The sequence below is a fragment of the Lepidochelys kempii genome, chromosome 6 (genome assembly GCF_965140285.1).
Source record: "Lepidochelys kempii isolate rLepKem1 chromosome 6, rLepKem1.hap1, whole genome shotgun sequence".
NCBI lineage: Eukaryota > Metazoa > Chordata > Testudines > Cheloniidae > Lepidochelys > Lepidochelys kempii.
In genome coordinates, this window is record NC_136385.1 from 16707281 (window position 1) to 16723998 (window position 16718).

The 16718-nt window shown below is 55.0% G+C and overlaps 1 protein-coding gene across 1 annotated transcript in view; it reads left to right on the plus strand.

The window, feature by feature from the left end:
- MYRF (myelin regulatory factor) overlaps nt 1-16718 on the plus strand; it is a 105988-nt gene that overhangs the window by 31682 nt on the left and 57588 nt on the right. Inside the window, exons 2-4 of the mRNA XM_073346947.2 lie at nt 10846-10933; nt 12072-12407; nt 16103-16164. Coding sequence (XP_073203048.1) covers nt 10846-10933; nt 12072-12407; nt 16103-16164 — 486 coding nt within the window. The remainder of the gene's footprint in view (nt 1-10845; nt 10934-12071; nt 12408-16102; nt 16165-16718) is intronic.

A 16718-nucleotide genomic window follows, 5' to 3' on the forward strand; every position in this document is an offset into this window, starting at 1 on the left:
GAGCAGGCGCCTTTGCCACCACCAAATGGCAACACTTGTGTTAGCTGCGATTTCCGCCATCTTAGCGCATGAATTGACAAGCAGCCCATTGACGGCGGAGGTGGAGGGGGGAGCAGCAGGGAAATGCACAAACGCTCCACTGTGTCTCCTCTCACACCTTCCCCCTCCTCCTCTCTCCCCGTGCCCAGAGGACAATGGCTCCATCCATGCCAATGCTCACAGCTGGCAAGGGCAGAGGACAAGCTAGGAGAAGGGTGGAGAGGCCGGATGGAGAAAGGGGTAGGCCAGTAGAATGGAGATGCTGGGAGGGAAGAGGTCTGGGGGAATAGTAGGGAGGTGGAGAAGAGGTGGCAGTAGAAGATAATGAGAGAAGGAGAAGGGACTCGAAGAGAGGCTGGGGAGAAGGGGGAAAGGGAAGACCTTGGGAGGGGGGAGGAGAAATGGCCAGGAGAGGGGGGAGATCCCAGGAGGATAGCGGCTGGGTTGAGGCATTTCTTCTGCATGGCACTGCCCATCTTTACTCACTGTGCTTCTGGAGCGATGCCACATGCCCTATGGCTGCACAGCGTGGTGCTGTCATAGAATCATAGAACTGGAAGGGACCTCGAGAGGTCTTCTAGTCCAGTCCCCTGCACTTGTGCAGGACTCAGTATTATCTAGACCATTCCAGACCGGTGTTTGTCTAACCTGTTCTTAAAAATCTCCAATGAGTGAGATTCTACAACTGCCCTAGGCAATGTATTCCAGTGCTTAACTGCCCTGACAGGAAGTTTTTCCTCATGTCCATCCTAAACCTCCTTTGCTGCAATTTAAGGCCATTGCTTCTTGTCCTATCCTCAGAGGTTAAGAAAAACATTTTTTCTTCCTTGTAACAACCTTTTACATACTTGAAAACTGTTGTCATGTTTCCTCTCGGTCTGCTCTTTTCCAGACTAAACAAACCCATTTTTTTCAATCTTCCCTCATAGGTCCTGTGTTCTAGACCTTTAATCATTTTTGTCGTTCTTCTCTGGACTCTCTCCAGTGTGTCCACATTCTTCCTGAAATGTGACGCCCAGAACTGGACACAAGAGTCCAGTTGAGGCCTAATCAGCGCAGAGTACAGCGGAAGAATTACTTCTCCTGTCTTACTTACAACACTCCTGCTAATACATCCTAGAAGGATGTTCGCTTTTTTTGCAACAGCGTTACACTGTTGATTAATATTTAGCTTGTGGTCCAGTATGACCCCGCAGTACTCCTTCCTAGGCAGTCATTTCCCACTTTGTATATGTGCAACTGATTGTTCCTTCCTAAATGGAGTACTTGTCCTATGGCTCCATGAAAGGGTGGGGAGCTCCCAGTACAGTTTTGGTGGGAAATCCCTCACGGCACCTCCTGTTCTTCCAAAGGCCCAGGAAATCGGGTAGCCAGCTCACCTCTGTGTAGGCAGGTGCAGCTCCCGTTTTGCCCAGTGCATTAGGAATAGCTGTGCAGTGCATGGTGGGAGTGGATAGTAAAGAGTGGCAGGAGGGAGGCAACCTGTGAACCAAAGCAAAATGAAACACCAGGAATTGCTCTATTCTGAAGTTGGGAGAAAGTTCCCTTTTCAGTATATATATAAGGGCCATGTGGTCCTCGGTGCTCAAGCTAAGCCGTGTCAGGTCTGGATGATATCTGGATGGGAGACCTATGGGGAACACCAAAGTATTATGGGATGTGGCATTGTGACTTAATAGGGAAACACTTGCCTTGGAGACAGTGCCCCATCCTCATGGCAGGGGACATGTGCTGCGGGAGGTGATGATGATGAAGTAACGTCAGGAGAGGGGTCATTGGTGGTTGCGTCCTGCGTGGCGCTGGGGGGGCTGTGCCAGGAGAGGGGTCACTGGTGGTTGCGTCCCGCGTGGCGCTGGGGGGGGCTGTGCCAGGAGAGGGGTCACTGGTGGTTGCGTCCCGCGTGGCGCTGGGGGGGGGCTGTGCCAGGAGAGGGGTCACTGGTGGTTGCGTCCCGCGTGGCGCTGGGGGGGCTGTGCCAGGAGAGGGGTCACTGGTGGTTGCGTCCCGCGCGGCGCTGGGGGGGGGGCTGTGCCAGGAGAGGGGTCACTGGTGGTTGCGTCCCGCGCGGCGCTGGGGGGGGGCTGTGCCAGGAGAGGGGTCATTGGTGGTTCCATACCATGTGGCGCTGGGGGGGCTGTGCCAGGAGAGGGGTCATCGGTGGTTGCGTCCCGCGTGGCGCTGGGGGGGGGCGCTGTGCCAGGAGAGGGGTCACTGGTGGTTGCATCCCGCGTGGCGCTGGGGGGGGGCGCTGTGCCAGGAGAGGGGTCATCGGTGGTTGCATCCCACGTGGCGCTGGGGGGGCTGTGCCAGGAGAGGGGTCACTGGTGGTTGCGTCCCGCGTGGCGCTGGGGGGGGCGCTGTGCTGCATTGCTGGAGGTTTCCCCCGTTATCTGTGAGATGAGGAACTTGTGGCCACTGAAGATCCCATAGGTCTTATTGCAGAAATAGGGGTTTTAACTCTAGTGTCCTGGTGAAGTCCCATCTTGGGCCCCTATAGTCCACGTCTCTAAAATCCCCCCTCTGCCCCTGGAGTTTCAGTCGGATGCAGTAACTTCTGAGCTTCCAGCCCTGAATGCTAAAGCAGACGCTACTGGTCACTCCGTCAGCGACTGCAGGTTAGCGGTGGATGGAGGGATTCCTGTGTCTACCCGCTTTTGCAAAGGGCCAGATTCTGATCCCGTTACATGTGTTGCATCTCACTTGATTCCAAGAAACCCCACTGAGTTCCGTGGGACTATGCATGGAGAAAGGTATCGCTCCCCACGAGGCAGGGATTAGACTGGGATCGTTGGGGCTGAAAGGCACTATGGGGAAGTAAGACAACATTAGGAGGAGCATTGGCCTCTCCACAACGAAGCTTTTTGGCTTTGATGAGACTTTCAATCCCTCTTTGCAACTCCACCCCCTTGTCCCTTTTAAAAATGAAAAATGGGCCAGGAACTTGGAGGTGCCCTTGGAGAAAGGATTGACGAGTGTTCCTGCAATGTGTTCTAGCCCCCTGCTCCCTTTGCTCTGACCTCAGGCTTCCCCCAGAGCATGTCCCATGGCTCAGAGTGACCTGGCCCCCACCGTGTGTTCAGCCGGAGCTCCTAGTCTCCAGTGAGGCTCTGTACCCGTGGGAAAGGGGAGGCCCGTTTCTGTGGCACGCTGCAGATAATGTGATGCCAGAGGACAAAACAGAGGGCAGACTTCTCCTATAGTTGGGCCTTTGCTTGCAGTTCTGGTTTTGTGGGGGTGGTTTGTGCCCTGAATCTGGTGTAAATCGGAGTAGCTTTGTGGACTTCAAACCAGTTCAAGTCATGGAGTTACACTGATGTCCACCAGCCAAGGGTCTGGCCCTTTTGTTTCTGGGGGAATTACTGCAGTGCCCTAAATGTGTGCGGAAAATCACTGCAGTCCCTGGAAAGCAGACTGTCCTGGCAGTGCAGCTAAGGGCACGGTTGGCCTGGGGAAATCCTAGGTGAAAGTGACTCAGGAGTTCAGGCTCAGTGTGTGTGTGAGATGGTGGGAGCTCAGGTCATGGGTGAGTCTTATTATCGCCCAGCTGGGCTGCTCTCCTCGCTCCTGTACTGATGCTGTGTATGTGTGTGTGTAGGGAGCAGTGGGGCTTCTTCCAGGGTCTAGGGCAGAGGGGGTCTTGCTCCAGGGTGGTCTCTGAAGCATTTGGGGAAGGAGGGGTTCAGCTTTGCCTCCTGCTCCGGTTACAGGAGTCACCTCTCCTGGGAGCGACTGGTTAATGTTACAGTCAGGTAATAAAGGGCATAATTAACGAGGAATGCTGGGCTGCATATCTCGGGGAGGTTGGGGTGGGGGGAGGCATGGGCTGTGACTGGAAGGGAAGGCAGGCAGCCTTGATCAACCCCCAAAAGCTCCTGGGACAGGAGTTGGATCCTCTGGCACCCCAGGGGGAGGGGAGAGAGAGAGAGAGAGAATGCGTGTGTGTATTTTGGAAATTTCTGTCCCTAGAAAAATCACTCCTATTTTATTCTTTAAGCAGGGTGCTGACTGTTCCCTTGGCTGGCTTGGCCTCCTGAACTTGCTGGTAGGGCCCCCTTCTGAACCCCATGTGTCTCATCTCATGGGAGGGACAGAGTCAGAGATGCCCCCTGGGGAGCAGGACATCGGTGCTGCCCCTGACTCTCTGGGTGTCCCGTGTCACTGGTGGGTGGAGCCGAATCAGGTGCTGATGCTGCCTCTGATCCCTGTGTGTCCCATCTCGCTCGCAGGTGGGGATGAATTTGGGGGAGCAGGGTATTGGTGCCGCTCAAACACATGTATTTCTCACGTCCCTCAGGGAGGGGCTGCACATGGGTTAGGCCTTTGGCCCACTGGGGCTCTGGTGTGGCTGGAAGGAGGGGGGCCAGGGCCAGGGTGATGAGGCGATGAGAGAGAGGAGCTGGAGCGTAGCTGCTGGCCCCCCAGCTCCCCAGGCTTAGGCAATGTTTGGTTAGAAATCTCTCCGGTAGCTTCTTCAGACTCATGGCCAGGCCCCGAGCCAATCCGCAGGGAGGGAAGTGTAAACACAGCAGGGGGCTGCGAGCCGAGCGAGGTGCTGGGAATGTGCCGATGCTGCAGCCCAGTGCGCTGATTTCACAACCCATTGTGTGTGTTCACGGAGCCCCGCTGGCAGCGGCACGCATGGGGCAGTCCCTGCGGTTAGCATCGCGCCACTCGGATGCCACCTGGGGGGAACACAGCTGTGACACCAGTAGTGAGAGCCTTGATTTTACGGGGCAGGGGCCTCTCCGAACACCGCAGAGGAGTTAGGCAGAAGGCCGGCCTGCATGCAGGTCAGCCCCCAGCTGGGAGTCGCTGCACCACCATGTTAAGGAAGCACAGTGCCCGCTGCACCAGATGAGGGGAGCTGGTGCACACAGCGGTGTCACAACGACAGCCGTGTATGTGTATGCAGCGCTCGCTGTCCAGGGCTGCTCTGACACCCGCCTACAGAAATGCAGTCTAGACGGGCGAGTGCAGGACTGGGAGCCAGGAGCTCCTGGGTTCTTCAGACCTACCGTGCTGGCTGCTGCCTCACCACAGCTCCAGCATGGTACTCTGCCAGCGACTCCCGTTGTGGCCTTGGTAAAGTCACCTGAGTGCTCTGTGCCTCAGTTTCCCAATCTGTACAGTGGGGAGAATAGCACTTACCTACCCCAAAGGGGGCTGCGGTGAGTGACTAGCTGTGCTTTACATGTGGGGCATGCTAGATGGTCTGTGCTGAGGGCCCTTGGCTTCGTAGCGCTTTGCCATATGTACCGTGCAGCCACTGAGCGCTCCCAGTAAAGGACTGAATAGCTGATGTCCAGGCATGAAGGCTCTTGTCATATGGGTTAATCCGGCATGAAAAGTCATTGGACTTTGCCTTTCTCTACTGCCTTTCAAACCAAGATCTTCAATCCCGTTACAAACATTAATGAATGGATGGCATGCAAACCAGGTATTAATGCCCTCTGAACCGGGCGCTAATCATTATTCCCAGTTTTCAGATGGAGAAACAAAGGCACAGAGAGTCCATGTGACTCACCCAAGTGCCCGCAGGGAGACAGCGGCAGATTCAGGAATAGAAGTCAGATGTTCTGCTTCCCTGCCCTACTCTTACCACTAGTCGTGGCTGTCTCTCCTAGCTTCACTGCCTCGTACACCCAGGAACGCCCATTGTGAGAGCCAGAGCATTGTTTGCTCCAACTCAGTATGGGGAACATCTTCAAAGGCAAAAATGGCAGCTGAACACCTAGCCCCTCTCTCACTTCCCACCCCCACTGCCTCTGAAAATCTCCTCCTATGATGTTGAAAGTGAACGTGTGGCCATCCCTGCGGCTGGTGACCTGGACTAGCAATGGGTGCGCCTCAGAGGCTGAGGGGATCGGAGAAACCCCCCAACATTCAGATCCAAAAGGGGTCTGAAAATCCTGAGCTCTTCCTTGTGCCTTTCCAGCACTTCCGCTCCGGGAAGCAGGCTGGGCAGAGATGGTGAAAACCAAACCTGCTGGGGCATGTGGGGAAGAGGGAAGAAAATGGGAACATGCTTGGGAAGCTGCAGGAAAGTTTGTTGAGGGGGCTGGCTCTGCATCTGGACAGAGGGTTGGGTCAGTTTTTACTCTACCCAAACTGGTTCTCTGCTCCTCGGTTTCCACAGCTCTGTGATACGACCTCAAGTGGCCAAAGGCCGTATTCTGCTCTCGGCTACAGCAGAGCAACCTCCACCGATGGCAGAGTAACCAAGAGCAGAATTTGGCCCGAGCTGGCATGTGGCGGCATTGCCCTGGGGAAGCCTACAGACCTCTTGGTTGGCTTGGGGTCATCTCTTTGCAACTCCCGCCCCTCATTCCTGCCTCTGAGAGCTTCTTTGCTTGTACTCACTTATTCCTCTTGCAGAAGTTCAGCAGCCCATTAAAATGGTTGACCTTGTCATCCTCTCCAGGTTCTCACATCTGGTTCTCGTTAAGAGATCCCAGGATGCAGCTCTCTGTCAGTTGCTCTCCCTACCTCCCACCCCTTTTGTGACCCAGGGAGGATTATGGGTGATTAGAAGACAGGCAGCAGAGCAAGTATAGATGGGGGAGGGATTGTTATAAATAGAAATACCATAAACTTATCAGCCTATCACTCGAGGTGAATTCTGGTTTTAATCTCTAAGACCCGTAAATACGGTGACTGGAAGGGGAAGGGCGCTGTTAACCCTTTCAGAGAGCTGCAAAACACTGCAGTCCTCAGGCACGCATTTCACACAGGAAACAGGGAGCTGAGCAACGTGTGAGGATTCCCGGATCCCTTCGGTGTCCCTGAGCGAGATGTGCTGAGCACAGGAGCATGCTGCAGGGTGGGGTGGCACAAGCAGGTGTTCCTGGCTTGCTGATCGGGTGCCTGGGAGTCTAGTGGGACAAGAGCAGAGATGAGCCGCAAACGGAAAACACAAAGGAGGTGGGCGGGGTACTGCTGGCTCTGTTCAGAGGCTGATTGAGTTGGGAAGTCTGAGGAAGGCAGAGAAACCCAGTCCAAACAGTGGGATTCCTGACATTCTCCCACGTACGGGGGGCCTCTGCTCTCCCAGCTCCTGACTCCTTCGGTGAGGAACGAATGCCACCCTGTCCTTCCCAAACAAGCTTTACCTGCACAGCTGCCCACGCTTTTCCTCAGCTCCTTGGGGAGGGAACTGGCACGAGAGAGACTCCAAAGGAGCCTCTAGGGGTATTCCGGAGCATGGAGGGAGGCTTTGGGGAGGGTTATGGAGTAAAGGGAGGCAGGACCAATGATTATGGAGGGAAAGGTGATTCTGGGGACAGAGCATAACCTGAACATGGTGAGGGCAAGGGAGCCTCTTGATGTGTTTTTGCAGCAGGAGTGACTACAAGGGGTTACAAAAGGGTGGGCATCCCAGAAGGTTTTGGAACTGGAAGCTCTTGAAATGGCTCTGGGATGAGTTAAATTCTGCTCAGTTACAATGGGTGGTGCAAAGCAACTCCACTGAGGTCAACAGAGTTACTGCGGGTTCACTGCACGGTGACCTGTGGCTCACTGAGTTTGGAGACTCTGGGAGAGGCTGTAGGTCTTGTGATACAGCCTGTGGAGTAGTGGATGGTGGGGGACTCTGGAGTGGGTTATGAAGCCTGGGTGCATTAGGCAGAGTTATGGACAGTGGTGGGTGCTGTCTATTAGAGTTAACACTTTTATTTTGAGCAAAGGAAATATGAGCTCATTGGCTGATGGTCACTGCTGCCCTCTGCTCCATCTCTCTTTGATCGAGACTTCGAGATGAGTTCTGTTTCCTGTGGAGCCTTGGGGTGTTCAGCTTCATGGGTCCATTTTCTGTGGCTTCCTACTCCCTCTTAATCCCCCGTTGCAAGGGGAGGAGGGGCATTGTTAATGTCGTTAGGAGCTCGTGACTCTAAAGAGAGGTATTAGCTTTTGATTAATCACCTAAGCTGGCTTTTGGTAACAGTCCCTACTGAACAGAAGTTTTCAGGCAATGAGATGCTCTTAAGAGCTCGTGCTCAGCGGCAGACATTCCAGAGATACTTTCTGCCCCACAGAGACAAACAGGGGCGCTCAGAGGACCAGAAGAAAGGCTGAAGATCCAGGGGAAGAGATTCTTAGTGCTGGCCGAATGAATCAGAAACATGGGAGATGGGGACTGGCAAAGAACTGGGACAGCAGTCAGCCAGGGACAGGGAATGTCACCGCATGGAGCCCAGCTGCTCTCAGTCTCTTTGCAGAAGGCTCAAGGGCCTCCAGTCTCTTGTTGAGAAAAGTCCTTCATTGGATTTATTTTTAGTAGGTAAAGAACTGCCCCTCCCACCCCACAGCCGGTCCTCCCTGTTGTGGCCGTTATCAATTCTGTTGTAGCTCCAGAGCAGTTCAGCTGACGCACCTTCTGCGCCACGGTGCTTATCATGCCCTTTGCTTGGGTCTTGATTGAATTTTCATGAAGGTGACCTTTCAGGCAAGGTGGCTAAGAGGGGGTGAGCTGAGAGACCAGCAGAGCTGGGGAGGTTAGTCTGTGGAACGGCCACAGTCCAACACCAAGGGATATATGTGAGCCCATGTCCCCCAGGAATTCTGTCCATCCGTGCAGAGCTTGTTAGAGCTTTGACCCTGGGAAGGGGTCTTCTGAAACCAGCAACCTGGAGAGCTCTCCTCAGGGAAGCTTGGTAGCCTGTGGGTGGGGAGAGGGATTAGTGCACTGGCTCTTCGCTTCTGGAGATCCGGATTCAAATGCTGGATCGTGTGGCAAGTGAACTGGGCTCTCTGAGTTGTTCCCTGGTGGGCACATGTCCACATCAGCCCATGATGTGGTATGGTTGAAAATCTTTGCCCAAGAGAGAACTGGCACTGGAATAGTAAGGGAACTGAGAGTCGTGGCTTGAGAGCATTAGTAAACCTTGGTGGGGCAGGGCTGGAATAGCTGGGGCGCGCCAGGTCAGGACTGAGGAGCATTAACAAGCTGGGGGCAGGGCTGGAGTGGCAGGGGTGCTGCTGGACAGGCCCAGAGCTGTGTGGGAGCACTCAGGAGTGAGCATCCGGGAAGGGGGAGGGTTGCTGTGGGTCAGGTGGAGAAGCAGTTGCATAGCAGCTGGGGGAAGCATCCCAGCACCTGCCTGCGCTGATCCTGGCTCCAGCCGATGCTGTCAGTTCGAAGGGCACCTGAACCAGAAAATGTCTGCCACTTTGCAATTCCAGCCCGCGCGATGCCTGTGTCTAAACAAGCTTCTCCGGTGAGGAGGGAGATCCTCAGGCCACGGCTGGGGAGCAAGCCCGACACTCCTGCACCCCACGGCCCTTCTCTCTGTGACCGTACCGTGGAAGTGTCTGTGCGTCTCAGCACTCAGAGTTGCACGCTTGTCCTGCCCATTGCTTTTCTGTGGGATCCCAGCCTGGATACTGGAGGGGCCGGGGACTCCAGGCTCTACTGGGGTGCGTGTTAAGCTGGATGCTTTCTTTCGTAGCAGCGAGCCCCCCTTCCCTGCAGCCTGCTGTTGAAGGGTGTGGTACATAAAGGGTTAGGTGTTTTTCAATGGAATCCCGACCCGGGCTTTTCTCCCCGGCCTGGGTTACCAAGGAAAGATCTCCTCCCCCCCCCCCCCCCCCCGTTCGCTTGGCAAAATTCCTAGCTGGATTTATTGCTGCCGATTTGCTTGTCTTGGTATGAAAGGGATTTTCACAGGGGAAAGATCTGATTGGCTGGATGCCGGCTGAAGCCCCTCTTTTTCACGTTTGCGGTTCATTGGCTAACCTTTCCCCCCAGTGTGGCTTGGAGGGGGCGGTGGTCCTTTGGTGGTGTGTGTGCGCGCCCCTGCTGGGCAAGTGACACATCGCCTCTGGCTGAAGGGGTCGGGCCGTTGTGTCTTTGTTAGCCGAGCTCGGGGAAGGGGGCTGGGGCTGCTCTTCCCCTTTCTTGGCAGTGTCTTTGGCACTTGGGGTTGGCATAGGCCCCAGCGGGCTGCACACTCCTACTCCAGCGAGGCAGATAAAGAAAGCACTTTCTCTTGACGAACCCCAGCCTGGCTTCCACAGCACGGGAGGAGGAGGAGGGACCTGTAGGAGAAAGGGGAAGATAGTCTAGTGCTGCCCGAGCGGGAGGCGGGTGCGTGAGGGGAGCTGAGATCTGTTCCAAAGCTGGCATGGCAGCGGCGGAGAGATTTCAGCATGTTCCGTGAAACCAAGGCAAGGGTCCAACGGGGAGGGAATGAAACCAGACTCCCGAATCCACCCACAGAGGCCACACAGCGCGGCCCTGCCGCTGGGCACTAGCTACAGGCTCCTGCAGCCCACACCAAGCAGCTCTTCCACCAGGGCAGGTGGCCCAAGTAAAGCCAGTGGCTTCTGCAGCTCATGCGAGCAAGGCCTATGCTACTGCCAGGCGCTGTCATCCGCATTTCTCAGGAGGCTCCGTGCAGAGGAGTCCAACAGCCCAAGCAACCAGGCCCGGCCCAGCGGGGCCCTGCAGTCGGCACAATTTACCATCAAGTACTCCTTGTGTCCCGCAGACTTTCTGATAACTCAGCCTTGTCTGCATTTGCACTGTTGCACCCATGACCCCCTGAGAGGCGCCCGTCTGTGTTCTCAGCTTGTGGGATGGCAGGGGAGCGGGTGGACACTGAGGTGGTCTCTCTAAAAGAGCATGATCTGTTGATTGCGCAAGGATCAGTGGCTCTGGCCCTCAGCTCAGTCCCTTTTTCCTCCTGCGATGGAGGGGCCTGGGGCAGTAGGAGGAGCTGTAAGTCACTCTCTGATCTCTCAGGGAAGGGGGCATGACTTGTCTGGTTTTCTAATGGCTCTCGCCCCTTCCATTCCCTCTCTTCTCTGCAGGCCACGACATTAATGGAGCTCTGGAACCTTCCAACATCGACACCAGCATTCTGGAAGAGTACATCAGCAAGGAAGACTCACCAGATATGTAAGTCCCTGCCTCACGCACGGCCCGGTGGCGGGGGGCTGCCAGCGGGGGCAGAGCTGGTGGCTGTTTTCCCAGGGAGAAGTTGAATTTTCTCCTTTACGAGGGTGCAGTGCCTTGTTTGTAAATAGCTTCCCTGCTCCCTTTCGCCCCTGCTCTCTGCCTCTGTCAGGGCTCCCATGTGTCGCTCTGTGCTACTGTCCTTTTCAATCCCTCCTCTGGTCTCCAAACCCCCTTCTTTCTTTTCTGCTTCCCCCTTTCTACTTTTCTTCCTCCCGGGTAGGGTCATTGAAGAATCCTTTAACTCCCGTCCTTGGAGACGCCCCTGCTACCTTTGGACAGGAGTAAAAATGGCACAGAAGAACATCAAATGAAGGCATTTGGGCCCACCCCCCCTGTGCTGCTAGGAATAGCTATTGGGGCATCATGCTGGGAGCAAAATGCACTGGCATTTTGGGGAGAGAGCTCCCCAGGAATGAGTGTGTATGGAAGGGAAATGTCTCCCTGGGACCAGAAGGGCGTGCTCTCCACACCACGCTAGGGTGCACTGACTGCAGAGGGGGTGAAGAAGGGCACGCACCACAGGAGGGAGGCTGCAGCCCCTCTTGGTGCTGGCAGTGGGGCACTGACCTGTTGAGAGGGGAGGTGCTGTCCTGTTTCCAGCAGGTGTGTGTTACACTGGGCTGAGTGAAGCCTCTCAGCACATCTGGCAAAGTAAGCAGGGTTGGGTTTGGTCAGTCTTGGCCTGGGAGCCCTCAGAGGAAGACCCGAGTGGTGTAATGGGGCCTGAATCAATGCCACAGCATGGGGTGAACGGGAAGTGAGCTGTTGGAGTTGCCGCTTTCCCCAGGAGTCAAAGAATTGAGGTCGTGGGCAGTTCTAGCCTTTAAAGACCCGTGAGCAACGTTAGGTTAGTATCCCCTTTCCTGGGAGATTACATCCATTCCCCTGCCAGTAGCAGCTAGACACTCACCCTTCTTCTGCTCCCCGACTGAGCCCTGGGGTGCAGTTTTGCTGGTGCTGTCAGGTTGCGGTGCCTTCTTCCCAGTGGTGGGCGTGTGGGTGGGGGCAGAAGGGCTGCGTGGCCGGCGAAAGGTGCAATACGTATACACTGCTGAGGTGCTTGACTTCTCTCCCACAGCTGCTTCCCGGACATCCCTGCCTCAGCCAGCTATGCGCACACCCAGCCTTCCGGCTCTGCCACAGTCAGTGCTCCTGTTGCCAGTTCCCTCTCCGGCGTCACTCATGTGACCAACCCAGCTTCCAGTGGTGCCCTCCATCTCTGTCCCCCAGGCAGCCAAGGCCCGGTCCGTCATGGCCCTCTTTTGGCCAACCCCTGTGGACCCAACTACAGTGCTCACCTCAACTGCAATAACAACAATGGCATGGTGGTGCCCAAGGGGTACCTCAGCGGCCACTGCCTGAGTAACGTGGTCCCTCCAATCAAATCGGAGCCCAAGGCCTCCTATGCACCCGGGTAGGTGTGGCTGAAACAGGGAGGAGGGGTGGGCAGAGTTTCTCCATCTGGAGGTGATTATACATGAGGAACTCTGAGGCCTGCTGTGTTTGTCCCACAAACCTTCGGGTGCCTAAACATTGATTCAGGTGCTTAGTTATTGGTGCTGGAGTTTGAGAGCGTTGGCTGTGGCCATCATGCCAGTGACGTGCATTGGGCTAGGTGAAATAGTAACATCCTGTATGAGAGTAGATGGCATTAAAGCCAGGGCCGGCGGGGACCAAAGAGATGCATGGAACACAGAGCAGAAGACTCTGCAAGTGCATGATGGGAAAATCTTTTAGTATCTCAGGCAGGAACAGGGGCATATTTGGAATCCATTCCAGATTGAGAAAAATCCTCATTCCAGGATCTCCCTGGGGCTATCCCAGGTGAAAGGTGGTAGCTAACTCAGACAAAAAGATATGGAGTCTGGCATTTGATATCTCACACTCTGTGTAGGAAGGAGATAGACCCTGGGCTGGATTTGCACCCACTTGCAATGGACTCTAGGCTCACCCCCTGCAAGAGGAGGAGGAGGACTGAGTTTCTGTATCTTTGATGGACTGAACATGTAGCCCCAGGAGGAGAAAGTGCACCCAGGGAGACACTGCGATTCCTGCTCTCTGGGCAGGTGTCTACCTCAGTGGGCAGGGATGGGGTCAAAGGGAACTGTGGCAATTCCAGGCCAGCGATTGCTCTGGTGGGTGAGCAGGAGAGCGCAGCGGTTGGTGGTAGAGAGAGGACTGCCGTACCATGCTGGGCGAGAACGGGGCTGAAGCTGTCTTGGTGGGCAGGGTGGGGATTGCTCCAGAGAGTGAGACATAGATGGAGATAATGCTTGCCATGGGTAGAATGTGTCATAGCTCCCAGAGGCGAGAGCGCTCCCCACACATGATAGTTACATACATTTCATTCCTGGCAGCCGTTAGTCCCTAGCCCCCTGCTGGGAGGAGCACCCCAGCTTCTCCCTTCCTCTGACTCTTTCAAGGGTGCGGCTGGGGAGACCCTTTCCTCACTGTTCGCAGAGGAAGACTCCAGAGGATTCAGTCAGACAATGATGGAAATTGATAGCGCCACATCCCTCTCTCAGCATGGCCACCCAGCAGTCCGACATCATCCACTCCCTGCTGCATGACCCACGCCAGTGTCTGACCCATCCTGGAGTCTCCTACCCCTCTGCCTAGCACCTCTGTCTCACGTGGCAGATAGCCTCGCTGTGTTACATTTGCAGCCATCTCCGTCCTCTTTGGAATTGGTGGGTATCGGGTGCGGGGGCCCAGGCCAGGATGGAGTCCAGGTTTTGTGCACATCTGTGAATCTCATGTTGTCCTCTGCCTTGCGTCTTCTAGTGATGCCAACAAGGAGAACATCATCATGATTCCAGGAGTTGGGAAGGCTCTGAATTCACGGGGCCAAATTTAACCTTGGTGTAATTCCACTGAGGCCATTGGGTTGGGTTTGGGCCATTGGAGGGACTTGGAAAGATCCTCATGAATGAGGTGGGGGTAGAGAAAATCACCGATTGTATCCATTGCCGTTGGATTCCCAGTCTGGGGGAGGACACGGAGTTTTCCCATGAGGCAAACAGCTGGACAGGGGCCATTTCTAGGGGCTGTCAGTCATCTTAGGGGCTACCCTGCAGGAGGCTTCCAGTTGTTTAGTATGGCTCCGTTCTGTCCTTGCCCTCCACTGAGATAGCCAACCAGGCTAATAGAGCCAACAGTGACCATGGCTTGTGCGATGGGAACACCTGCCCGCCAGGGCCTGGGCCCTCCAGCCCATTGAATGGCAGTTGGAGGGTGATGATTTTGGGTCCCTAATAACCTCAGCTTTGGTCACACTGGAGGCTTGAGAGTCTGTCTCCCAGTCCCTGGTGCTTTGAGTCACCCAGTCCCCGAGTTGGAGCCCCAGTGGAGCCAGCGTCATAGAGGTGAAGGGCTCTGTACCCTACCCAGTCCTCTAGCCTTGGGGGATCATTGTGACAAAAGGCACAAGGAAGTAGCTGAATTGGGTCCTGAGATGACTTTGCAACAACTCCGGTTTGGTTTCTGTTATCTCACTGCAATATTCTTGCCCTTCCACCCACCCACGTTAGGCTTGGTCTAGACGTAGCTGTGTCCATCACGGGTGTGAAAAATCCACACCCCTGAGGACTGTAGCTGTGCCGACCAAACCCTCGGCGTAGATGCAGCAAGGTAGAGGGAAGAATGCTTCTGTTGAGGTGGTGACCGTCATTCCGGGAGGTGGTGTTCCTACAGTGACAGAAAAATCCCTTCCATCACTACGCTATGGGGTTATGCTGGTGTTAGTCCCTGTAGTGTCAACTTACCCTGAGCCCGCTCATGTCTGTTTCCCCCACCCAAGCCTGCATATCGCACCTGGGCCGTTAAGATCAGCTGGGACTCTGGAGCTAGATTTGTTTATCCAGGGGCAGGACGTTCTCTGGACCTTACTCTGACGGAGACCAAGTCTTTTGACCTGTCGGGCACGCTACGCGGCCTGTGTTTTTTCCCAGGCTGTCTCTGAGGGTAACTGAGGAGGAGCCGTTTAGCTTTTCATAAGGGGCTGGGAGTGCTGGAAAGCTAACGTTGGATCAAACTGGATTTTTCGGCGTGTGGTTTTTAAATGACTGAAGTGTCCGTGTGCAGGGAGCCTGTGTTTAGCCTCATGGTATAAGGCAAAATAAATAGAGGATAACTCAACGGATCACTCCCCTGCTGCCCAAGTGCCCCTCAGCACACAGGAAGTTGCTTGTCAATCCTTTTATCCCCGGACATGGTGTGTTTGGTGAGGCCAATAGAGTTTCCTATTCATGTTTGGTTCCCTTTTGCAGAGTTAGGGCCAGATTCTGCTCTCGGTGCTGCCTGTGTAAATCCAGAGGAATTCCATTGACCTCTGTGGGCATTGCCCCGGATTTCACCAGGTGTGAGTGAAAGCAGAATCTGGCCCTCAGCCTCATAGCCTTCACTTTCATGCATCAGATTGCAGAACAGAGCCAGGCTCCCCTATTTATTCAGGGCGAAACCAATGATCTTTTTCTGGGGAACAGATACAATTCTGTTTGGCTTCTTTTAACTGGACATGAGCTGCAAAGAGAAGACTCTCTGATTAGCAGGTGAACAAAATGGCTGTGAAATGAAATGCCTATACATACAATCAAAGGAGGTACTGTGCAAGGGTGCTGACAGCTGCTGCCGTGCCAGCCCCTTCCAGCAGGAGGCACTGTAGCAAATGTTCTCAGGCCCTGGTGTCCGGGAGCTCTGGGCCCAACAAGGGATGCAGGAGGGAATGGTGCAGGGACTCTGGCTGTGCAAGGCTGTCAGCCACTCCAGTCCTAGCCTGAGGCGATGTAGGTAATGGAGGGGCTGGCTGGGAGCTGTGGCTGTAGGGAGCTGGGGCAGAAGAGCTGCCTGTGGGGCAGCTCACGGCTATTTCAGTCCCAGTTTCTGCTGGTATTAGGGAGTGCTGTGAGGATGGGGCAAGAGAGCTGGGTGTGGGTTATGGTGCCAGTCTCTGGCAGCAGGAGTCTCTGTGGGCAGTAGGATTACCCGGGGTGCTGTTTGAATGGGTTTTATCCTGGAGTGTGGAAGTCACAGTGAGCAAACTGGAAGTCTTGGTTTTGCTGGAAGCTGGTTTGCAGTGACCTTCTCCTCTCTTTCTCCATTGCTCTCCAGCACTTTACCCGACTCTCCCCCGGACTCTGGATCAGAAGCCTACTCCCCCCAGCAGGTGAATGGTAAGTGCTTAAAAAAAAAAAAGCCCAAACCTCCCAGCCTCCCCCCTCTTTGTTTAACGAAAGTGGTTGGCTCTGAAATCTTTATCAGACGGGAAAAACAGACGGCTGCAATACGTGGAGAGATTATCAGTTAGTAAATATCCCTAGACTTTCACCTATTGTTCTCCGGCTAGTCTTTGAAAGGAGGGGAGTGAGAGGGAACGGGAGAGGGGGAGGAAGTGCGGATCCACACACACACAGCGCGGAAGAGAGAGACTCGTACCCAGGCAGGGTGTGAAATGGAGTCTGCGAGCCTCCGTTTGCTGGTGTCCATGGTGGGGGTGTAAAACAGAGAGCCAGGGCGCGTGCGCCTCCTGGAAATGAAGCCCAACTTGTGGAGACACTAATGAACTCGCCGTTTAGTGGTAAGTTCTTGACGGGCCTTTTCCTGCCGTCCGAGGAGCCCCACCGGTCTGAGGGGGGCACCTCTCTACCTCCCTTCTGCATAGGCCGGTGGGAACTCAGGGCCCCTCCCAGAGATGATTGTTTTCCCCCAGAAGGCGGGGTCAGGACCA